This window comes from Cyrtonyx montezumae, unplaced genomic scaffold, assembly GCF_038088225.1.
Source record: "Cyrtonyx montezumae isolate F1298 unplaced genomic scaffold, pur_monq_1.0 scaffold_4, whole genome shotgun sequence".
Classification (NCBI taxonomy): domain Eukaryota; kingdom Metazoa; phylum Chordata; class Aves; order Galliformes; family Odontophoridae; genus Cyrtonyx; species Cyrtonyx montezumae.
The window spans coordinates 17,047,055-17,072,328 of record NW_027072045.1 but is presented as its reverse complement, the minus strand read 5'-3'; the positions used below and the strand labels follow the sequence as shown (position 1 = coordinate 17,072,328).

Here is a 25,274-nt window from a genome sequence, read left to right as displayed (position 1 = left end):
ACACAGAGTCTCCTAACACTTTTATCCCCACAAAACAGAATCACATGCTTTAATTTTTTTCCTCTGAAGAGCTCTCAGTATTAAAAAAAGGGAGGATTGAAAAATTTGTCAAATTATATACTTTTATAAGAATGCTGTAAAGATAGATACTATGTATAGCTATCATTCAAAAAGAATCCACACAGTTTCCCACTTACTACATCCTTATTTATAAGTGGGCCAAATATTCTATGCAAATTTGGTTATGACATAAAACTGGATATTGTGTATTATTTTCTGTATTAAATGTAGATACAAAAGAAAGCTATTCCAAAGTTGTTTCATCATGTAACTTTATTCATACTGTATTAAATGATGTATTTAATATGTATTCTGTACCATTTTATAAACATATTTTGAAGACTCAAAACAGAGCTAGTTACCCAGAACACACACCTAATATACAATGCTTGCAGCAACAAATATAGCAACACATTCAACAAAAGCCCGTTGGGGCAAGTTGCATACATGTAAGCAGATTGCTGCAGATTGGATTTGGCTCTCAACCACACTTGTAAGATGACAGAGAATTAACCTTTAAATCCACCTTCTTACCTAAAGAAGCCTTCATGCAAGGCTACATTTATTTGTTGCTCAAGGACACCTTAAATATGTCCTTGTACTGTCATCTATTATGTAAGTGCAAACTCTTTAAAATGTTATTATGTCAAGAAGTACCTGTAACATGTTCGTAATTACACTGCAACCATCTCTGCTCTTACATTAGCCAAAAAATACTTTTTATAAATACTTTCTATAAATCTATCTACAGTAGAAAGCACTTCTAAAGATGTTTTCTTCATCATAAACTTTCCTCAGCTTGTTTTACATTAACACTTAATTCAAAAAAGTTTGTCCTTTATATTCAAGGTAATTTTCATCTGAAAATGTCTGCCATATCTATTCATGTGCAGAATGTTTCTTTAGAAACATAACAATAAAGAATGTGTCATGTTGTGCTATGATGTGAAAATGAAGATGAATCCAGTAAGTTTCTCAAATGCTATACATTCTTTACTTGTATGTTCAGGATTACACTTTAAAGAAGGATTAGCATTCAATCAATGCTAAGGAGATCAGAAACCACAGATAACATACATGCCACGTGTACATATCTGGTGGCAAGCCACACACTTTATTTACTTAAATCAAAGATGTCAACAATGTTGAGAACAATTTGGATTTTTATTAATGGGTGGAATTATCAGTCACACCGTATCATAACCAAAGTTTTAAGGAAGATGGGAGACATTTCAGATACAGTTTACTTAAATTCCAAGCAAAACGCATGCTTCATTAAAATGAACTTCTCTAACAGTATCTGAAAACACTCAGATTAGTATCTTGAAAATATTAAAGTCTACATGACTGATACATCTAAAGCTATTAACTACAGTTGAATAAATTATAAATACAAATATATTAAAGTATATGCTTTTAAATTGACAATAAAATCGCCTAAAATGCTCCTTAGAAGATCTGTCCCTAACTGAAATTTGGGATAGAATAAAGAACAGCCATCTTCTGTGGGGCACTGTCAATAAAACATGTTCTCATTTTTCTACATTCTTCATACTTTTATGTTAGGATTTCACGTATCTTTAGCTTGCATTTCTCAAGTATATTTCTTGCACTGCATGAGTATACAAGCCTACCCCCCCAAAAAAAGAAAAAGCTTTCAGCCCTGAAGCCTTCTGCAAAAGCAATTCACCCAGATGGTCCATATGGAGTGACCATAGAAAAGGCATGCTGTTGGAAGAGGTCTCTGGTCCCTGCTTATGACTGGATTTCCAGACACGCATCTTGACAATTCACAAAACAAAACAAAAAATCAACCCACATCAATTTCAAGCTTCAGAGAAACAAGTCTTGAAAATATTCATCGAACTCTTCCTCTCTGCAAAAAAAAAACAACCAGAAATATGTCAAAGAAAGTTTTGCTTTTGATTTTTTTGTCTAGAAGATAATAAAATATAGTAGTTTTCTGATTAGAATATGCACCTGGTATAGATAATTGTGACTTATTCACTACATTCCCATACCCTTCCCATTTCTTTTTCTGTGCAACAGCAGTGAGCTTACTGCAAGGATTTACTAGTTCATGGGATAGCAAGCACAGGATAAGACAGCAATGGTAAGTTAGCAGGGTTTCTCCCCTGCCACTGTATATGTGCCCAATTAAAACAAAAAAACCCAACAACAAAAAAACCCAACAACATTCTTAGCGTCAGTATACAGGAGATCTGACATAACTTTAAATGTTATCATTAAAATACTCAGGAAAAGACTCTGTCTTTACAGCTCTAAATGGTCACAGTACAGTTCACAAGACAAAAGCACACTGGTTGTTCAAACTAACCGTGATTTTTCATCTGTTTCTTGTAGAGGACCTTTCCAAAAATCAGCATCTGAAGGACCATCTTGGGCATCACTGTTATCTGAATCTGTCAAAAAAAAATTCAGTGCTCAACTAACACATTTTGAAAGAACGTATCGATTCTTTTACATAGATGGTTGTTGGCTAGGAGAAACATTTCACTGTAACCCTGATAACAGATAGCATGCTTTACTTTGCATGAAGTAAAAACTAAAACATTTGCCAATCTTTCTCAATACAGGAAGACTCTTAGAAACCATTATCAACTGATACCTTGGCCAAACATAGCAACAATCGTGTCCGAACGCTCATCCTGACACAACAGCTGCACCACACCTTGTTCATAAAATTAAAGTCTTATAATCACAAACCCAGAATTACAATACATTTATATTACAACATAGAAACCTATGATGTTGAGTGAATCAATTGCTTCACTTTTTACTTAAACAACTTTCATCAACTGTAACATATCAGTGACCTTGCAAGAAACAATGGATTAGTGCCTAACTACTCCATATCACTATGCAGAAGGAGCGAAAACCAAATCTCATTATTAGAAATCTGTTGACTTAAAAAAAAATAATAATAATCTTTCAATAAGATTTTCTATACAGCCTTTGGGCATGATGCGGGTCAGCAGAAAACTGCTTCAGGTCTTCCTGTATTTGTACAGAACATTCCCAAAAGAGTATCACACAACAGGACATCAGTTCTAGAAACATTAAGATCCTTCCAGAGAGTCTGCAGCAGTAATTAGGATGACCAAAAGATGAGGCTTATTTCATCTTAAAAGTATCTGGGGATTGGAATTACTGAGATGCAGTGAAGAAAACCACTGAGACTCAGCACATACATCTGCAATTTCCTTACCACCTTATCCAATATTGGAAGATTCAGAAGATACTCAAATGCTTTACCTTTATCAGAAGAAGAATCTGAGTCTTCTGAAGAAACCTGATCTAGAAATAAACACCATTTAAAAAATCAGTGAGCTTATCTTGGTTTTATCTTTTATCTTACAATGTTTACAAAGGATACTTCTATCATAATAAATTACACATAAACATGTTGCACATGCACACACACACACACACACACACCATACATTCAAAAAAAAGAAAGCAAACACTGAAGCAAAAACATTTTTTTCATGAGTTGAAAGGTCATCAGTTTGAGCTCAAATAAGTGATCCCAAAGATCTGTGGTGCAAAAAGGTTATCTTACATTTCCAAAAGGCTTTCAACTCCAAAGTCTCAAGGAATTGCAATACTTTAGAACCATTCACAGTATACAACATCCAATCCTTAGACAATGTATGATCTAAAAAAATGCCCATGATGTGGACAATTGTTTGTTGCAATTCAAGATTTCAAAGGGCTATTCCTATTTCTATAAAATGGAAGAAATTCACCTTTATTTATTTATATTTTACTTAAGAAATTTACCTTTTGGACTACCTATGTTACACAGTGTGGAAAGAACTGCAGATCTACATGTTATCTAACTACAGTAAAATTAATATTCAACTAATTTTATTTAATATTTTCAAAATTCAAGTTTAAATTTACCTTTGTGAGCCTTTTTTTTTGACTTCTTTTTTGTTGAATGAGACAATTTTGTCTTCTTAATTTTTGGTTGTTTAGAGTTCTGTACAGCTGTGCCTCTTTTCTTGCTTGCTTTGACTTCTTTCCTTCTAAAACATAAAAAGAAGGCACGTCTTCTTTAGTGTATATATATATATATGTATATATATATATATACACTAATAAAAAATATATATAAGTAAGTATTATATATAATATAGTTACTAAGCACTAAGTATATATATATGTACACTATATTCTCTTCAAGCAACAATGAATCTTAGGTATTAAATTCAGTCAAAATTCTGAAACTTATTGCTATTTAAACTTTAAAAAAAGAAGATAAATGAAAACCACTATAGCAATACTAGATCTCCACAGATGAACATAAAGGACAGGAAATACCGAAGCATTAAAGTGCCTCTGATGCAGACAAGAAAAACGGTGAATTGACAGTCAAGCATTAAACAAAGCAAATTATCATATGATGTGCCAAATTCACATTTACAATGTCTTTTTTTTCATATATACAAAATCACTTGGTACATTAAAATGAGAAAAACAGCAGTAATATGGATTTTTATATGCTGTTTAATAATTTGATAGCATTCAAAGCTGAGGCAGAAGAATCTCAAGGCTAAGAACATGCTACATACCAAGAACACATGTATTTTTATTTTCAGCATTATTAACGTAGGCTTACTGTATGAAACTAAGCAATTTTTTCCTGTTTGTTTACCTAAAAGTATGGAAAATTATTTCTATCTTAAGTATTGCTTTGAAGCTGACAAAACCAAACATACTTAACTCTACTTATTCCAAATTCAAGTGGTTTTACAATTTTAGCTCCAAAGAGAAGCAAGATAAACAAATTTCAGTTACTTAACTGTCACCCTTAAGACATACCTACACAGCACCACTTTGAAATTGAGTATAAATTATCATTTAGAATAGATTAACTTTCAGAGATATATACATCTAGATATGCCATCCTAATTTTTAGGAAAGGAAGAGCTTTCCAGAGCTTAAGCAGACCAAGAAAGAAAATGAAAAATGACAACGCTTCGCAAAAACTTTCTGAAGAGGAAAATAACCATTGGGCTGAAAGTAACCAAAAGAAACTGTTTTGGGGTATTCCTCTTGTTCGGTAAGTTTCATAATTTTATTAGCACAAAAATATCTAACTCTCAATGGTGACAGGATAATGACTTTATACGCACTCCAAAACAGAATCTATTCATAGTTCAGCCCCCATATTCCCACAGTACTTCATTACCTGTGATGAAAGTTCAGCTTGTAAGAACATTCTGGACATAGTCCTGAAAAAGACAGAATGAGAAAACTACAGCCATGCATCTGCTGAGCACAACTGAAAAAACTTCTACCCTTAGGCTGAAGATCCACAGACCTCTGAGAGCATTGCCAGCAACCAAGTGCTGCCACCTTGGAGTGTTTTGTGCACAAAAGAAAAATCATCATAAGCCTTTTTTACACAGAAAAACTGTGTAAACTGTTATAAATTTAATTACCTGCTGAATGTAGCAAAATGTACTAAATAAGAAAATCCCACTCAGGAAGCATGAATAAAAACCGCAGTGATTTAAACGAAGCTAAACTTTTGGAAGAAAACGTAACAGTGAAAAATAAAATCAGTTGAGCTGAAGGTGTGCAAAGAATACTATTCCTAATTTCTAAAAACTTCTAAGCCATATAAAAAATTAATTGATGAAAATAGAGGAATTCATCATTGTCCATTAAAACTAGACATGCTTGTATACAATACAGTTTATAAACATTCTAATTTTACAACATCAAGAATTATACATAATGAGGTGCTCAACTACTCTGTCATAAATAACAGCAGTAGCCTCTCTTGCTAAATCAAGTCCACTACACTACCTTTAATTTAGCAAACAAAATGATCTCAGTTCTGAAGCTTATTTTCCACTTTGCATGCACTGTTCTCATCACTGCGTCTAACTCCGTATCTTTTCAAGACTATAATATCTGTCTTCTTTTAAGGATACATAAACTTTGTTGGACTTACTCAATTTCACAAGTGCATTCCTCTTTTCACCATGCTCAACATAAGCAAAATTCACCTCCCAGCTCTTCAGGCCTTCTTTCCCATCACAGTGCTTATTTCCACAAGAAAACTGACCTTTAAAAAGATAAACAAAAACATGGTTCAGTGATTAACGTGAATAAGTTTGGGGGTTCTGATTTTGCTCAGCTTTTGCTTTTTGCTTTCTTTCAAAGAAAAAAGTTCAAAGCTAAAATAAATTTAAGGAAACAATAACTGATAGTGACAAAGGAATCACACTCGTCTAATACTGCATATTTGCAAAGAAGCAACAATTTGAATCTTGAATTGCCTTTTACATTGTATTAGAGGAAGGAAGATCACAGGAAAATTGAAACAATCTAATACTGGATATGAAAAAATAGCTGTTATTAGGATATATTGTATGTCCTACATGATTACTTACTTAGCAAAACACAATGGATCAGAAGTTGCAATTTAGATGTACACACCTATAATGACATCAAACTATTCGATGTAGAAAGATGCCCACATTTTTATTAATCTACAAGTTAACCTGATATACTGCAAAATTTGTATTCAAGTGACTTTTCATAAACACTTTACTTTTAAGAAGAGGAAGAGCAACACTTAAAAAAAGAAATCCAAGTCTGTAAAAAGGCATGCAATAGCTTGAAATACTTTCTTGGGTTTATTATATAAAATACAGCACTGCTTTTAAAACAATATACACACAGTCTATGTTGCTCACATCACTGAATTCCCAACACTGTATTAATAGAGATTCACATATTCATTTTATAGGAGACTAATTTGTCTGCAGAGCCAGTGATAAGGATCTATATTAATAGGCTCATGAGCAGGACCGTGTGAACGATTAACCTGGGGACATTCTGCTTAAGCTTCTAACTAATGGATTGCCAGTGTCCTCAGATACTTCAGTTCTGCAACGTAAAACCACTTGCACTGCTTACACTTGAGCCAAATAAAACAGCTCTCAACTGTAAGTTTCAAATTCATACACATTAAATACATTTAACACTGTGTCAGGTGTGGCTGTCAGGAACCTACACCACCTGGAATCATTTATATACGACCTTACAGAGAAAGACATGGAAAGCAACCAAACATTAACAGCTTAACCATACATTCCCTTCAAACCATAACCCAATCCAACAGTGGTGGTTCTCAGCACCACTATTACTGTCCCAGCTAAACTAAGCACACGCTCCTTCTTTGAAATGTGAATCATCATCCACTCACAGCTGACCAAGTTAAGGCAGATATTAAAGCTTTGCTACTCTTCAATTAAAGCAATTCCTATTAGTAATTTATTCTAGGGAAGAGCACAGGCGGGCATTAGCCACGTCCTCCTGAAGCGACCGCTTCCCCCTGCACGCCAGGCAGCACGGGGTCCTTGTGCCCCCCAGTGGTGGGAAGCAACGCTGCTCAGTGCTCCAAGCCCACAGCAAGCAGCATGCTTTCCATTACGATGTCATTGGTAAGCTTAAAATAACGCATTTTGGCACTTTCTCACATATTTTTCAATACGGAGTACTAGGTACTAAAAGCACGATGCAGCCTAAAATAATCCACCCACTGTAAAATACATAATTATCCATAAATAATTCATTTCTCCTTTATTTTAAATGTTTGAGAAGGCTATGTAACTACATAAAATTGAGCTGCTAATATAACCTGTAGTGCTGAGAGTAATGCTACCTTTAGAAAGATGATGAAAAACCCTTTTAAACTAGTGTTGTATTTCTAATTCCTTTATCTAGTAAAAAGTTCTTTTCCAATCAACAGGGTCACAACATTCATTTTTCTCATACATGCATGCATGAGTGCTGAAAGCTGCACATGTGTATGAGCATCCTACCACAGAAACAGCACTATGTCCATTTAATGTACTTGCTTCTTCAGCTGAGAAGTTCATGCCCCACAGCAATTAAATGGGGACCACTGAAATGAGCTCCCATGGAGAATCAGCAAGAATAAGTTACTGATTTAGAGATGGGACTGGAAGACGTGAGAACTGTTCTCACTGAAGCTTTCAGTTTACTCTGAAAGTTGTCGTATCTGGTACTTTAAATATATAAACATAACATTCTGCAAAACAACATTGGTGAAACTTAAAATCTTCAGACGAAAAGTATTGAGACTTCAATTATAGGTTTCAGAGGTATAATAATATATAACTTAATGCAAAACTACTGGAAAGAAGCAGCTAAAAAGCCATATTCATGGTATTCTATGTTATCAAATGCATTACGATGGTTTCCATGGCTCATGTGACTTTGTGAAAACAAACCATATGTTCTCTTAATTTTTCTCTATGTACATTAGTATGCTCACTAGAGCTATGCAGAACAGAACAGGGAAGTTAGAAGTTATAATGATTTATTATCATCTGATACACCTTAGTATAAATTGTCAAATAATGTCAAACAAAATTATGTTGAAAAGAAGCAATAAAAGCAATAGCCAAAGTGAAATCTAATATAAAATGAAAGAGAGCATTACCTTTTCCTGAAATTACTTCTTTCTCATGTCTCCATCTAAATCCAAACTGTTAGGATAAGAATGAAAATTAGTTGTGAATAGTCAACACTTACAGTAATATAAAGACTAATTTCAATCACTGATATCCTGCATGTGCCTCATTAATTAAATTTCATTTACCTGTTAATTAAAAGTATCTCACTGCTTCTGCTTGCAGAAGGATCAAAACTTATACATGTAATTTATATTCCAGTAGATGCTGTTCAATTCTGAACAACTTTCTAAAAGATTTCATAGCACGTAGAGGAACAAACAGGAAATTGGGACAGGCTGTCTGGCTTTACTAGATACTTCACTGCCATTTTGTACACACTAAAAACTAAGTCCACCACTAGAATACTGAAAAGGAATACGACTGCAAACCCATGGGTCACATCTCACATCCTAACACTATGACAAAAGCAAAAACTAACCTATATGTCCCCCTACACTGCAAAAAACTTCACCTGATGAAAACCCAGCTACTGCTTTTGTTTTCCAATAGAATCTGCATCATTCTCTCAAGGCGCCAAGTAATCTAGTGAGAAGACCAAAGTCAGAGGGGAGCAAGAAAAGCCTCAGAAAAACAAGTCTCTTTTCAATAAAAAGTAGAAAGAAAGGACAAAACTCAGTGCCATCCAGCTTATCCAAAAAGTGTTATCTAAAAGTCATGTACACGAAGTACATAAAGATAGAAATAAAATTCCTGCTCTCTGTAAGCAAGGCACAGAAGATGCTGAACTTCATGTTAAAACACGAAAGGGTCAGGATGAGGCAAACTATGGGGAGTAGGTTTCTAAAATTAAAGAGGTGAACACATGGCCACAAAGCCCTCTGAACCCGTGCTCCAAAACATCCCTTGGGATATGACACTGCTTTGGAGGCAAAGACTGAACCCACACAAACGTGCATTTTCCCAGATGCTGTGGCATGCATTCTGTAATATATTGGACTGATTCAAAGAGTTGGGTTTTTTAAAATCTAATTTTAACACTGTAGAAGTTCAGATATCTACTGATATATGTAGTCCTATTCATATTTTTTTAATAAACCATAACAATTCATTCTCTGTAGGGCTGCAGTATGGAGTTCTCAAATGAGAAGTAGTTACGTGCTTCAAAGAACACTGGAAAAATGGGATAATAAATCTTCTGGCTCTTAAGAATATGGCTCATCAATGATAACTAAAATTGAAAAACTGAGCAGAAAGGCAATATAAGCCAATGTATTACACAGAAATGTCTAAGAAAACTAAAAATGTGAACACCAATCGATTATTTGCCTCTGGAAATCTGTCCACTAATTTCAGAATTGGTTATAGAAGTATAATATAAACAAAGTTTGCATAGTTACTAGTTTCATTTGAAAAACATAACAAAACAAAGAGAACAGAAGAGACGATCAGGTACTGCTCTCAAACTGTGTATGATGTCTGTTTGTTAAGGCTGGATCAGGCTGTGCTTGTACTACTCTGCAATCTGCACTGTGGTCTAAGTACCAGTTAAACCACTCATGCTTCAGTGAAACAAAAATAAATAAATTTTAAGGAAAAAAAAGATCTGTGCTGAACAATCCAATGAAAAAAACTATGCAAAATACAGTTGTAAATATAGAATTTATAATGAAAAACAGATTTAACAGTTGGTCTAAAGTGATTAAGGCCATTCCAATTCCGAAAAGCTTGAGTTCCATTTAAAAATACTGCACATTTAAGATTAAATGTCAGTAATATTTTGGCATCAATATTGCATGTGTGTGCTGCAAGATATAAAAAGTAAAATGTTTTCTCATTGTCCCTCTGCCACTTCCCTGCTCACCATGTTATCTATGCCACAGAAAGTAGACTTGTGTTCTTTCCCTCAGTCCCAACATGAACCATTATGATATACATTTGCTGATATCCTTACAGAGTATTTCTGCAAAAGTATCAAGAAAAAAAAAAGAAGAGATTACAATATAAGGAGAGAGGAGAGAGCCAGAACCACCTGAGCTACCAGAAACTCAGTATATGTACAGTTGAGATGAAACTTACTCTTATCTACAATGACTACAGTTTAGCTCCACTAAACTACAGTTTGCCTATCACTCTTTCAACAATTAGTACAAAATTACAGAGGGAAAAAGACTAAAAAAGAATCAATAATAAAAGCTATGCAACAACCATAACCCTCTAAGCTAAAATACCAGAAACAGATTAAACTAACATTGGAAAATTAAAGATAGGTTTATCAGCAGACACATTGCTGACTCTTCGTTAAATGTGTTCAACAAGATTTAAAACGAGCTATTTCTCTAAGGAGAAGTCTAAATAGACTAACACCAAAATGGATGTTTTATGGGACTATCAAGTGACTAATTTAAAAAGTAGACAGTATCTGAAGATGTGAAAGATCTTTTAATATCCACAAACAGTAACATTCTCAAATGAAGTATGGACTGCTTGCATAATATTTATTGTTTACAACAACTAACATGTCCATGGTCACCTCTTTTATAAAAGAATAAAGGTACAAATTTAAACAAAACTGTGGAAACATTTCGTAGATATTTTAAGTATTTTTCTGTTCCCATAGAAGCTTTCCTTGCTGACAGCGACAAAAGTGAGTGTATTACCAAATGGAAGACAAGTTGGCCTAGATATCTGAAAATGATCAAGAAAAAAAAAACAACACAACACAAAAGAATAAACTATTCTGTCTAATGACTGGGTGTCAAATCAATCTCATTTCGTAGCAAATGGCAGACATTTCAATCTGTTGAGCTACAAAACAAAGCACAAAGACAGCGAATGAGAATCCTTCTGGGAAAATAAGGCTAAGAGAAAGAACACTTCTAGCCTAACGCCTAACGAAGTCTAACTTACATGCTGAGCACTCTCCCTTACCACACAGCAAAACTGACAACAGAGCTATTATATCTGACAATACAGATGGTCATTTATCAGCCTCAAAGCTTGCAGACAAGAAGCTCAGAGGTACAAACAGAATCTTGACCTTAAGTAACTTGGATCTAGGGAAAATAACAAAGAGTAACGAGAGCTGTCACAGCATACTCTTCCAGCATCTACAAGTAGCCTCATACCAGAAGACCACCTTTGCACTGCTCATTAGAAGTGACAACAAAGACAATACATAATGAAAAAAAATGAGACACAAGAGGATTTATTATGGAACGTTTAGAGGAGGAACCAGAGGCAGTGAGGAATTAAGGAGATCTGGAAAGAGAGTAGGATAACATAAGGATCAGGAACAGAATGACACTATCTGTGTTCACATCAGTGCTTGTGTCTGCAACCTGCATGGCTGATTCAATATGTCTATTATATGTACATAATAAATTATTACCATTACACACACGTGTGTGTGCTCTGTGAGTATGCCTAATAGGAATACATTTTCAGCTTCATTACTGATTGAACCTGGGTGCATGGCACTGCAGAGGACTCCCCATCTCAGGCTGCTGGACCCAGCATGATATATCTTCCTTTAAAAAAGACCTGGACAGGATGGAGAGTTGGGCAGAGAGGAACCGGATGAGGTTTAACAAGAGCAAATGTAGAGTCTTGCAACCTAGGGAGGAATAACCACATACTACGGTACAGGCTGGAGGATGAGCTGCTGGAAAGGAGCTCTGAGGAGAAGGACCTGGGTGTCCTAGTAGATGACAAGCTGGCCATGAGCCAGCAGTGTGCCCTGGTGGCCAAGAAGGCCAATGGGATCCTGGGGTGCATTAAAAAGAGCATGACCAGCAGGTCGAGGGAAATGATCCTCCCCCTCTACTCTGCCCTGGTGAGGCCTCATCTGGAGTACTGTGTCCAGTTCTGGGCTCCCCAGTACAAAAAAGACAGGGATCTCCTGGAACGAGCCCAGTGGAGGACTACAAAGATGATGAAGGGTGTGGAACACCTCCCTTATGAAGAAAGGCTGAGAGACCTGGGTCTGTTCAGCCTTGAAAAAAAGAAGACTCAGATCTGATCCATGTCTATAAATATCAAAGGGACGAGGTTGAACTTTTCTCTGCAGTGTGTGGTGACAGGACAAGAGGAAATGGCTAAAAACTGAGGCACAGGAAGTTCGACACAAATGTGCACGGGAACTTCTTCACAGTGCAGTGATGGAGCACTGGCACAGGCTGCACAGAGAGGTGGTGGAGCCTCCTTCTCTGGAGACATTCAAGACCCACCTGGACACCTACCTGTGCAACCTGGGCTAGGGAGCTGCTTTGCCAGGGGAGATGGACTCGGTGATCTCTAGAGGTCCTTTCCAACCCCTATAGTTCTGTGATTATGTGATATCAATATTAAGAAGCCCTACACAGCAGGTGAGGGCATTTTTATTGCCTGCTTTTGAGCTTCTGATATTGAAAATGCACAGTGCTGATCTCTCAGACCTCAGCAGTGTGCTTAACGTGGAACTTTTTATCCACTTATTATCCACTACTTAAGAAAACTGAGTTTGTTTCCTCAGATGGAAAGTTCTATGTGAGATCTGAACTGCAATCTCAACACATAAGTCTGAGAAGCTAGACTGAACTAGCTAGATTTGGGTTAGTAGCAAACAATTTTAGTGAAAAGACAGATGAAATGGATGAGCAAGTTTCAATCTATGTCTTTTGATAAGAGCTTTGTATAGATTGATAAAAAACACACACATTAAAAAAAAACCTACACAAACCCTCATCTTCAACTTTAAAGTTACCTAACAGGATATAAAAGCATCATCAACTACGAGATGGTAAGCTGGTCAGCTGAGAAGCTTGTTACCCATCCTGCACCTCTCAGCACCAACACTGCAAAACTGTATGAGCAGCTAAAAGCTGGCTGACTTCAATTTCTAGAAAGACAAAAAAAAAAAAAGAATCAAGGGAGAAAGAAATCTGAAAGCACAGGCTGCATTTCACTGGTGTGAACAGGAACTGACCAGCAGCCTATTTCTGATTTCCAAGAAATAAGCCTACTCTAACATCCCTCTGTACCAAGCATAGGCATGGATACACCAACAATAGAGAACGATCTGGAGAAAGCACCCTAGAACAGTCACAACATATTTGATGACAGAAAGCATAAAACAACGTAAGGGAATAAATTACATGATATATCAGAGTCATGCTGAAATAGCAATTCCAAAACTGTAACGACTTCTTAGCATACATAGATATTCAGAATGACCTCAAAGTTAGGACAGTCACATCTGAAGTCTGATGAGGGAAGACTGTTCACACAACACACATGAAAAATAGGAAACTAGGGCAGAACAGTTTCCCACAGAAGACAGCGAACATATGGAAATTTGGCACAGCAAGGAAAGAAAGAAAATCTGCAAGCAAGCTCAAGGGAAACTCAGGTTAGGGGCAGTGTAAAGACTGAGGCATATGAAACAACTACAGGAAATCAAAATGAAGTTTACTCATTAAAAAAGGAAGGAAGGCATATGCAGCATATTACTTCCTCTTTTTTATTAACTTTCATTTAATGTTTGCATTTCTTCTGTTCAGCTTTCTTCAGAGAGCTGTGATTTTTTTTTTTTGGCCTAATATTAGAACTTAAGTCCAGTCCTTATAAATATTTACCAGCAAATGTACTATAAATAGTCTCAAAGAACTTTATATAGACACCGTTTGCAGGACTTTGTTGTTACTATGTGCTAACAACACTACTGTGCATTTGAGTTCAGCAATAAATTGTAAAATCACAAAACAAAATTCATATACACTTTTTTTTACTAAGACATTAGTAAGAAAAAAAAAAAGGAAACAATAAAGGCTGCTTTGGTTAAGAAGAAAAATGTGCCCTGGAATTTGTCTGTTTCTCTTAAGAAATCCTATTTACTTACAAAGAAAATACAAGTCCTGTTTCCATAAACAGAAAAGAACAAGCAGCAAGAGATACTGTCTTAGAACAGACACATCCTGAACTGTTTAAGCCAGCATACAAGTACAGAATGCTCTACTTTTAGACTTAAAAAAAAAAGAATAAAAAAGAAAAAAAAAACGAAAGAAAAAAACAACCAACCAACTCAAAACAGCATCAAGAAAAACAGTAACATTCCCTGGTTTTTTTTTAAGCCTTCTTGAACTCCTCTCTAGACAAACCTCCACAGCCTTCTCCTCTAAACTCCTCCATATTTTCTGTTTACAGAAATTCCTTACTTACGCACAATGTATCTCTTCATAAAAAACTGTTACACAGAAATGCTTCATTCCCACAAAAGCACATTACTGGGGTAGGGACAATGTTCAGATTCAAAACTGCTGCTGCTAATTAAGTAACTTGACAGTTCTCACAACTCTCTTTCTAGGGAAGGGGTACTACTAACATTCTGGTTTCACAACATACATGTACTGTAGGAAAAATAAAAGCATGCTTTAGAACATAGATTATTTACAATAATCAAATGTACCTTATTCTCTTTGTATTTACTGAGATCTGCTATACAGTATTCTTTGAATAATTTATCATAATACTTCTTTGCGAGCCTCTTCTCCCTGTAAAAAGGTTGCTTTTTAAAAAATTAAATATAGAATACAATTCATCCAAACCCAATTTCAAACACAGAGTTAAATAAGAAACTAGAAGCAAGTCCATTCCTTTCTGACCTAAGTATTTTGAGGTTGGACTTGATGATCTTGAAGGTCTTTTCCAACCTGAGCAATTCTGTGATTATATGATTCTGATTTTACATTTTAACAACATTAAACAAGAGAAATGCATGTGGTTTCATCTGAAGCATGCAAGCTGCAGAGCTAGAAATGCAACAGAATATACTCTTTGACATAAAGAGAAATTTCACAAAAGTGGAAAAAAAGTATTTAAAATACATGTACAGCCCAAATTAAACTGCATTTTTTTTTCAAAGAGGCTTCCTTCAGGATATTCAGAACAATCATTTGGCTTACAGAGAACGCACAAATAATTTTCAGTTCTTTCTGTTGTCAATTCATTTTGTCACTGAGTGGTACCACTGCCCCCTAAAGTTCTTCCACTTTTAAATGCATTAAAAATCAAAGATGATCACAGCAATCTCTAATTAATAGAAGACACTACAACCTTAGTACAAAGTGACCTAAAATTACTGTTGTATGTAATAGTTCCAGTTACCAATTCATGTCTGCTTCATCATCTTCTCTCCACAGGAATCTATGGTTTTCTCTTATAACATCAAGATCTGTCTTGTCATTTGCACTAGAAAAGGACATTATTTTTTCAGTACAACATAATAATCAATAGTTAGCCACACAACACTTTGGTAAATATAAGTATCTTGTATTTTTTATCTCCATGTCACCACATACATGAACGTACTGCTGTGGAATTTAACTATTCAAAAATGGTTCATTATTCCCTAATGAAAAATCCCCAGTGGCAAATGGCCACTAAACTGTGGATGGCACAACCCTGTCTGAAAATACTTCTCTTTTAAGACAGCTATGTCAAAAGGCAGTTACAGACAGCTCTGCAGAAAGGTATCACTATTCTGGACAACTGAAAGCAATTTAGCAAATTTCAGCAATATTCCACACTGATATTCTGAAAGTACTGCCAGATATTTTTCAGTGTACCTTCAACTAACACTCACCTGTCATCTTTCTGTTTACAGAACAACACAAGAATAATTCAGTTTACAATTACATTGTTACATAAAAAATAATGATGCAAAGTGAAACAGAGCAGTTCTGTGCTCTGGATATTTACAGGGGATGTAGTTACCACTTGCCACCAATCGAATTAGTAATTTGAGATGCATATCTCTTATCTCCCTCAAAGTTATAATTTAACAGCTTTGCATATCAGGGGGACTCTGAGGACATGAGGGGAAAGACTGCTTACCTAGAACGTCGGAAATCCTCCATTTTTCCACCATAGTACAAAATGTAGTCGTTCACTAACTTTCTATGTCTTGAATACTGAATAAAGCAATTAAGGAGTCTGTTTCGGTATTTACATTCTTTTATTTTACTATTAGTTTGCCAACTAAATGAATAATTAACATTTTTTTTGTATTTGCAACAGGAAGAATTTTTTTGCACCCCAAAAACTGTTTGGCAATTTCCAGAAACAACAGAATTAATTAGCAATTTTTACCCAATAACCTCTTACAGAAGCTACCTTCCAAATATAGGACTTTAAGGCAATTTCCTCTGTAAAATCTCAATCAGCTGCCAGAATATTATAAAACTGCTCTTCAAAGATGCTCTATCAGCATATACATAGAAACTGGCTTAAATCTTCAGCTGTGATTTGCAACATAACTTCTTAGCACTGCTGTTTTGGTTTAGAACAAGTTTATACTTTGTATTATATAACTGCTTTGGCTACAATTTATTGCTTTATACCACAAAATACAAATAAAAGCTATTTGCTTTAGTTTTGAGATGAAAACCACAGGAAAACGTTATGTTTTGGGTTCTTTTTAAACCTGGGCCTCAGAGATATGATTTGAAACATATTTTGTACCACAATACGAGCAAAAATATGTAACTACTTATTTGGAAAATAAGCATCTTCACGTTATAGATGGCTATTCAAAAATATTTTCAATTAACTTGTAAAATATTTCTGAAACAGCAAGTTATGAAATGCATACCTCCTGCTACACACGTGGGCAAATATTACACCAGCATGAAAAAAAACAGTTTGCACCAACCTTATATTTTCACATGTATACTTCAATGGAGAAAACATCTTATTTTCCAAAGGTCTCAAAAATGTTAATTTAACCTCAGTATGTATTTTCTTTCTCCTTTTCACCACAAACAAAAGGAACAGGATGGACATTCCTTAAACAAGTAGGAAAGATGGTTCTGGTACAACACAACACATTAAATACAACATACTATTTTGTGTTCTTATATGAGTTAGCAGGAGTTAAAATAACAAATCAGTAAACGTCTTAAATAGAAACCACTCAAAAACAGCAGAACCTTTTAAGAGTTTCTACACAATGAGCTTTGTATTCACTCCAGGAAATACAGGCTTCTCCCTAATTAATGGCTACCTACAGTGTCAGGTGGACTGATTAAGATATGTCTATGACACTAGACGGTTTGGTTTCTGCAGCTCCTGGTCAAATAAAAACAGAGAGCTGAAGTTACTTTCCTATTATTAACTTTTACCATTGGAGAATAGCTACTTAAAACAAACAAGGAATGGACAGCATTTGAAATACAGAGTGTCAACACACATAACGAGAACAAATCTAAGGGAAGTAAAATGTATTTCACATTTAACTGCAGAAAAAGTCAGGCAGATACCAAAGCTTTGTGCTCAAGCTAAGAGATTTTTAAAAAAGCAAAAGTGGAAACAGTAATGCAAAACTGTCAAGAACATTTAAATTAACTACTTTCACTATTTGATAAAGCCTTTCATATCTCTCTGCCTTAATTAAATTTGACAGAAACTAAGTCTGCGTTGTGTAAGGTAAATATCAAACATTTGATCAAAACATGAATCTGAAAGATACACAACTTATTTTAAGGAGTACAATGTGTACTCCTTTTGTACATACATTGTAATTATTTTAATATGTGCCCCAGGTGAAAACTAAATAAAAGGAGAAAGGTTATAATCTAAATAAAGCCGCAGTACATAAATGGTTGCATGAAATATGCTTAAGAGATTTATAAAAAAACTAAAATAAAAGTAGACATGATATTAAACAGTCTTATGTTAGGGCATCTCTAGAAGATACAGCTTGAGATTATGCTGCTCTGCACAGACTTTTGAATTTCTTAATGCAATTCTCGGACTTCCAGTGGAAATGTATTTGCCCACAGATACTGGAAGGTTTATATACAATTATATTCTGTACTCATCCAACTGAAAGAGCAAAGTGCCCTTGTGCTGATCTAAGTAAAATAACAAATCTGTTTCAAACAAGTTAATATAGCTTATCAAAAATCTGGGAATGCTGAGTATTCTGAGTAGTCAACTCTACTGAGATTCTCAGAGAGATTTCAGTAGCAAAAAGAAGCTAATCTGAATAACTACTTATATCTGGTGCTGTGCTGCCAACTGTAAGAACTGAGAAATCCAACTATTTTGCCAAAACAGATAACCTGCACCCCATTTTCAAACTCAAAGAAAAATTAAATAGAAGGATACTGCATCCATCGATAGCAGGTGAAATCTTCTTTTCCTTGCTTCTTCTCTGTTAATAAGAAATACATCTGAGCAAAAGTTATATTTACATTAATGAAAAAAGCCTCATAAGTGCAAAAGATGAAAAATACCTGTCCCATTCTTCAGCTGCACATTGTCTGTGAGCAACCTTGACTTGTTTTGGTTTTTGGAATGGCTTTACCAGAAGGCTATCTTCCTTTGTACTAAAGATAGAGAGGGAAAAAGGGAGAAAATTCAGTCAAAAACTGCCAAAAGCAAAAGCATTTACATGTAGCAAACACAAGTAACAGGAGTAACAAAAACTACTATGTTCATTTCTACAATAATTAGAACAGACCTCCAAATCAACATCAGTTTAGACTTCACTTCATTTTGAAAGGCATTTACTTACAGCTAACTTTTATATAGTATTTTAACAATAATTTGTACTATCAACATTATTACTATAAAAAAAAACAAAAAAAAAAGTAAGATTTTTTAATTTGACTCTACATTTGAAGCCCTCTGTAAATATAGGTTGCAGAGACAAGTAGAAAGAGAAGAAAAATATGCTCTTTGACTAAGACTGAATATTGGAAACACTATCCCATCCTTTCATGGTAATGTCTCAGCACTTCATTAAACAGCCCTGCTTTACTTAAGACATCATGAGAATCTAATTTAAAACTTAAATTTAACTACCATCGTGTGAACTATTCCTGTCAGTGAGCAGTTAAAAATAATATCAAAATTCAAGAAAATAATAAAAAGTTAAAGAGATGCACTTTTAGCTTACTAGAAGGTATACTTAGTTTCATTCCTCAAAAGAGTTGAAGAAAAAAAGATTTTTCCATAATTAGCAGATGGCAGAAAGAAATCAGAAATCTGTAGACAGTGAGCCAGAAAGTTTATATTTCTAACTATGGAATGTAAGAATCTAGGAACTAAGAATCTCATTTGCTCAAAAGGACCTATAGGCACAAAAATCCCATAAGGAGACTCTATAAAACAGCAATTCAAAGAAAACTTAAGACTACTGTTTTCCTAAGTGAAAAAAAATGTCATCATAGAGCAAGAAACAAATGCACACATATGCAGCAAACACATGAAAGCCCTCCTGGGAATCAGCAGCAGTGTGCCAGAATTGAAGGAAATGATGGTATTTTTGAAACACTCCTGATAGTTAATATTCCACTTAAGTAGTGGAATGGTGCAATGTGCAATTGCCTTTTAAAGAAAACCAAAGCTGAACAAAAGCAGTCACTGTTTTCTTCTATGATTCTAATGACCAGAACACCGCTATTTTTTTCCCACTGAATGCAGTCAAAAACTACAAAAAAGATTCTTTCAATACTCAAGAGTCCTAGGAAAGTTTCCAGAAAGTAAGTCCAATAAACAAAGCAAGAACAAGACAGAAAAAAGGATTAACAATATACACGTAAAATATAGGCAAAATGTTCAGTATGGCCTAGAGAATGTCAAAGGATTATGGTGTCAAAGCAAAACAAACACTTGAAATAAAAATCCCACAGTTGCTCACTCACTCCCCTTCCAGTGTGATGAATAAAAGAACAGGTAAGGTAAAAGTGCATGATGAGCATGATGCCATATGGTATTGGACATCCCTTTGGTCCACTGGGGCCAGGTGTCCTGACTCTCAGCTCCCTGTGCCCCCCCCCAATCCCTCACTGTCAGGACAGTATAAGAAGCAGAGAAGTCTTTGACTCAGTGCAAGCACCACTTTGTAACAACTAAAACATCACTATGTTTTCAGCACTATTTTCATTACAAATTCAAAATATAGCACCATATGAACAACTATGAAGAAAATTAAATCTATCCCAACCCCAAATCAGCACAAGAATAAAAAAAAAAACATCAGTTCTTCAACTCCTCCACATTGGTGCTTTCTATCTACAGAGCCTGCTGCCAATTGGCCTTCTTGCCTTGCTCTCCTAGCAGCTTCATGCTTCCTGATGGATTGCAGTGAAATGAAGGGAGAAGCCAAACCCCAGCAGTTGATACTAATGCTCAGAAAATGAAACACACTGCTTTGAAAACTGAAAGGCACACAGACACCAGATGGACATGGCAGAACAGATCTTAATCATCTGTCCATGGGAAACAACATGCTCTGGCAAGCATGGCATGAGGAGATGCACAAATCTGAGACTGATTTTTCAAAAATCATTTCAACACCAGACTTTACATACCACAGCATTATCTTCTGAACACAGTAACAGGTCATTAGTACAAAAAAAAAAGCATTAAAACTGTTTTACATTACCTTTTAGTCTTTTGCGCAGACTTCTCTCCATTCTCCTCGTCACTAAAATCAGAATCATAGCCTCCATGGCCACGTGCCTGTCAACAAATAAATGGCAATGCAGTCAAGACACCCCCTAGAGTAGCATGGATAAAGAACAACTAGAGATCAATACTGTGCATCATGCACAAAGAAAAGAAAGACACGTCATAAACAAGTGCAAATGCTTACATACATCTATCCAAATAAAATCCAACAGAAAATGCAGAATGTTTCCCAAACAGCATAGGACAAAGGCACCATGGCTTCTCACAGACATTGTCAGTCTGTCAAAAATCACTTTACAAATAATTCATATTCCTATGTTCCCATACTCAATCTTCACAGATGCAGATAACAACAAGATGGTAAATCATTTTTGGTCTTTGCTTTCAAACAACCTCCCTTATACACAAAAATGTGAAGTTTTTTTTTTTTTCTCTCCAAGAACTACTTCAGAGGGCTGGACAACAGAAAATAATGGGCCCATGTTAATAAGCAAAATTGAGAAAAAAGTTTTTGGGCTGTGGTCCAGACTGTTAGTTCTTACACTGGAAAGCTGGTTGAAATAATTAAAACACAAAACAAGATGCCTGCAAAAACGTACAACTTAATCAGCAAAACATTTGTATCATGAAATAAAATGCCTTCCATAAATTTTTGAACTATTATTAGTTACTGTGTTTCCATATATATATATGCACATACATATAATAATATTCACACATGCACCATATTTTAATGCCACCAAATGAATAAGCACTGGCTAAAGCCCAGATCCGTCATCTCCACTTTTCAGCATAGAGCTACATGCCTAATTCTTTCAGGAAACAATGGCTTAAGCCACTTCCTTCCAGCTGCACAGCTGCAGTGGGTTGTGAAACCACCCACAAGCCAGATCAAACCACTCACTCAAGTTACAAATGATCTTACCCTCAGAAAACCATTATTATAACCCAGGTAAGTTTCCTGGTACAGTTCATCCAGAGCCTCCCCATCCAGCACAGAAACAGAACAAACTTAAAACTGGCACTGACAACAAAAAAGTGTTCACACATCTGCAATGTTCACGGAAATGAGTTTAAACCAAGAGGGATAGTTATTACACATCCACACTTGGAAAGGTTTCACACACAGTTTGTAAGTGTATTGCTAATTCCTCCTGTGGACAAGAAAAGAAACTGAAATGGAAAGCCAATATGTCGATTCCTACATCACCTATAATCATATTCCACCCCAGACAAAAGCCTGACAAAAAGAAAATCTGCAGAAAACACACATCTCTTAAGGATGGGTTTGATGAGGTGCCTTTTCTGGAGGTAAATGTCTCCCACTGATGCCATGCTGGAGAGTCAACCTTTTCCTCTACCAACATCCACAATTGGTCTGTACTGTGCGGAGTATGTAGAACACTTCCTTTTGGCACTGCTGGTCAATCAGTGATTTTTAAGATTTTCTTATTTTTATTAATATCACATTCAGCCATTCTTGCTTGCTTGCTTGTGTACAACAGCTGCAGTAGTTGTCCGCAGCACTGCTACTGCTGGGATTAATGCACTGGTAATGGAAAGAAAAGACTGGTAAGTTCTCCCAGCAGTGCCACAAACAAGCTGTAGCCCAGGAGCAGCTCTCAAAGCTGAGGCTGTTTCTAATGGCAACTCTGTCACTACTTCACTAATGAAGCTTACGTGGCCTCTAAAAAAGGCTGGATATAGATTGTGAGTTTGCTGAAACGTATGTACAGCAAATACTTTTAAGCTTGGCCTCTAAATCTTAAAAACAGCACGGCAATCCAGGAATGTTTTGAACAGCAAATGTAATGCTTCCCAGATGAACACAGAGAGCTTCCCCTACACTTAGAATGGGAGAAAGTCAAAGCCAACACAACATGAATGGAAGTCAACATGAGTTTGATTAAGTATAAAAACAGGCAAGATGAGAAAAGCTCAAACACAAGCGGCTGCCCTTGGATGATTGGCCCCTGGAAAAAAGCAGACGTACTCAGTAATCAGCTCCCAGCGGACTTCAGGAATGAATCAAATTTAAAAAATAAAAAAAAAATTTTAAAAAAGAATAAAAATAGATACTGCTCCAACAGAATCATGTTGAGAGTCTCTCAGGCTGCTCACTGCCTTGGGAAGCTGTGGTTGCCAATATAAGTGCAGGTAGGGCTGAGTCCCCAGAGGCTGCTCTTTCAACAGAAAACTTCTTCACAGCTTCAGCTATTCCTCCAAATCACTCTAACGGTTTTCTGACAAAATCAGGGTGAAGAAAACCCATGACTAATGTCCCAGCACTTTTGAAACACTCCTTCGAAGGTAACAGCAGAGCAGGCAGGTGCTGAGCTGAGGCTGGGTTTGCATGTCAGCAGCTCCTGCAGTGCTGAGGCCACGCCTGGTGACTCCACTGAGCAATAAGGGAGCCCTGCTGCCTCAGGATGGTCCTCAGATGATCTGACTTTTAGGTAAAAAATAGAAATTAACTCTTAACTGAGAATCTCATCCAGACATTAATCTTTCTGCTTTGGATTTATTAATAGCAAAGCACCACACCAACTAGCTTAGGGCTACTAAGAAACTACCAACTTAAAGAAGGTAAACGTCCTAGCACTGTATGCTGCTGGCAGCAAGCAGGAGATAGGCAATGTGGACGCTGCAGACTCCCCAGTACATCTGCAGAAGGCATTTGCATGCAGGAAAGGATGCAAACCTTCAAACCTCCCTTTACAGAGAGGTAAGAGCACACTACTGACACTACTAATATAAAACTGTCAGTATTGACTCCTGATCACGACACACAGCTGAATTGAAAGAGGCACTATAAAAAAAGTAATTTTAAAACTTGTGTGGGAGGGGGGTGGCACAAAGCAATCCTACACACAAAATCCCAGCTCAGGGCTGCCTGCCTCAGCCCTCATCACACATCTCTGCTCTGCTTGCAGCCCCAGGTGCTCGCCCTGGGGCACACGGACTACTGGAGAAGGGTCCCACGAGCACGGGCTGTGGAACACAGCTGGAAGGGGCCTTGCAAAAGAAAGTACTAATAGTAAATTCAGTCAGCTTCAAACCCACTCTCTGTATATAGTGTAAACATTCCTAACAAAGAGGAAATCCACACATAAAATACAACTCCTTTGCGAAGTTTTTATTGTGAGTAGTAACCTTAAAGCTTCAGAACTATAAAAGGAAAAGTAAAAGGTAAACAACAGCAGAGCACGGCAGCATGGAGCTTTATGTGGCTCCGCAGCGTAAAGGACACTGAGGAAGGCATGTGCCAGTCCCAACGTCGCTACCGAAAGCTGTCCTCATGCCCTAAAAGCCTCCTGGCCCTGTTCGGCCCCTCGCAGGCCGCGGTCCCCGCTCGGCTCCTTTCCCGCAGAGGCACAGCCGCCATGGCGGCCTACGGCGAGGCCTGCCTGCCTTCCTGCCTGCCGCGCCGCGCCGCCCGCCCGCCCCCGCGTCCCTCCGTCCCGTCCTTCCCTCCGTCCCGGCCCCACTCACGGCCGCGGAGAGGCGCAGCTGGCCGGGCACCATGGCGGCGGCCGCCGTGGGACGCGAGCCGCCTCCGCCGTCCGTTCTGCCGTGCTCCGCTCGCGGGCCGCTCCCGGAAAGCCGGGGCAGAGGCGGAGCGGGGCCGCGCCGGGGGCTGCCGGGCGGAGGGGCGCGGGGAGCCGGCGGGGCGCGGCGGCGGGGAGGGGAGGGGAAAGGCGCTCATCATGTTTAGGGGCCAGGGGAGTCTCCCCGCCCGGGAACCCGGTGCGCGGCGCCGGCTGCGGCGGTCTCCGCCTCTGGGAAGGTAGGACGCGCGGAGCCCCGGCGCCGTGCCGCCCGGAGGAGCAGGGGGCGGGCGGGGACGGCTCGTGGCGGCTGCGGAGCGGTGAGGAGCGGGGCGGCGGCCCGGAGAAAAAGGGCGCTTGGGGAGCGGCGACGACCGGGAGTGCGAGGGAGGAAGGGCACGGGGGGTGCTGCCCGGCCGCGGGCGGTGCGCTGCCCGGCCGCGGGCGGTGCGCTGCCCGGCGGAGGGGACGCGCGGTGCAGGTGCCTCGCTGCTGCCTCGCGGCTGGGAAGGGCGGCTTCCATCAGGGACCGGCGGTGGGGGGGGTGGTGGAGTTGGGCAGTGTGGAGGATGCATCAGGAGAAGGAGCTTTATGAACTAAAACTTCGCCTGAGCTGGCTGGGAGATGGGAGCCTCCGCCATTAAGCCATCCGATGCAGCAAGCAGCTGTCAGGGAGCTGCTGCTGTGCCACGGAGCGTTAGCGCGCACCGTACCTGAGCCAGCGTTC

The 25,274-nt window shown here is 37.6% G+C and overlaps 1 protein-coding gene across 1 annotated transcript; it reads right to left on the bottom strand.

Moving 5' to 3' along the window:
• Positions 1 to 1,155: 1,155 nt before the first annotated feature.
• LOC136054789 (protein FRA10AC1) lies at positions 1,156 to 24,817 on the bottom strand. The gene is made up of 14 exons (XM_065746176.1): positions 24,492 to 24,817; positions 20,974 to 21,050; positions 18,818 to 18,910; positions 18,690 to 18,735; positions 16,416 to 16,492; positions 15,687 to 15,770; positions 14,989 to 15,073; positions 8,573 to 8,618; positions 6,050 to 6,163; positions 5,279 to 5,321; positions 3,988 to 4,112; positions 3,337 to 3,378; positions 2,399 to 2,483; positions 1,156 to 1,936 (listed from the first exon to the last, which is right to left on the bottom strand). The coding sequence occupies exons 1-14, from the start codon at positions 24,522 to 24,524 to the stop codon at positions 1,894 to 1,896; spliced, it is 993 nt and encodes a 330-aa protein (XP_065602248.1). The 5' UTR covers positions 24,525 to 24,817; the 3' UTR covers positions 1,156 to 1,893.
• Positions 24,818 to 25,274: the final 457 nt, after the last annotated feature.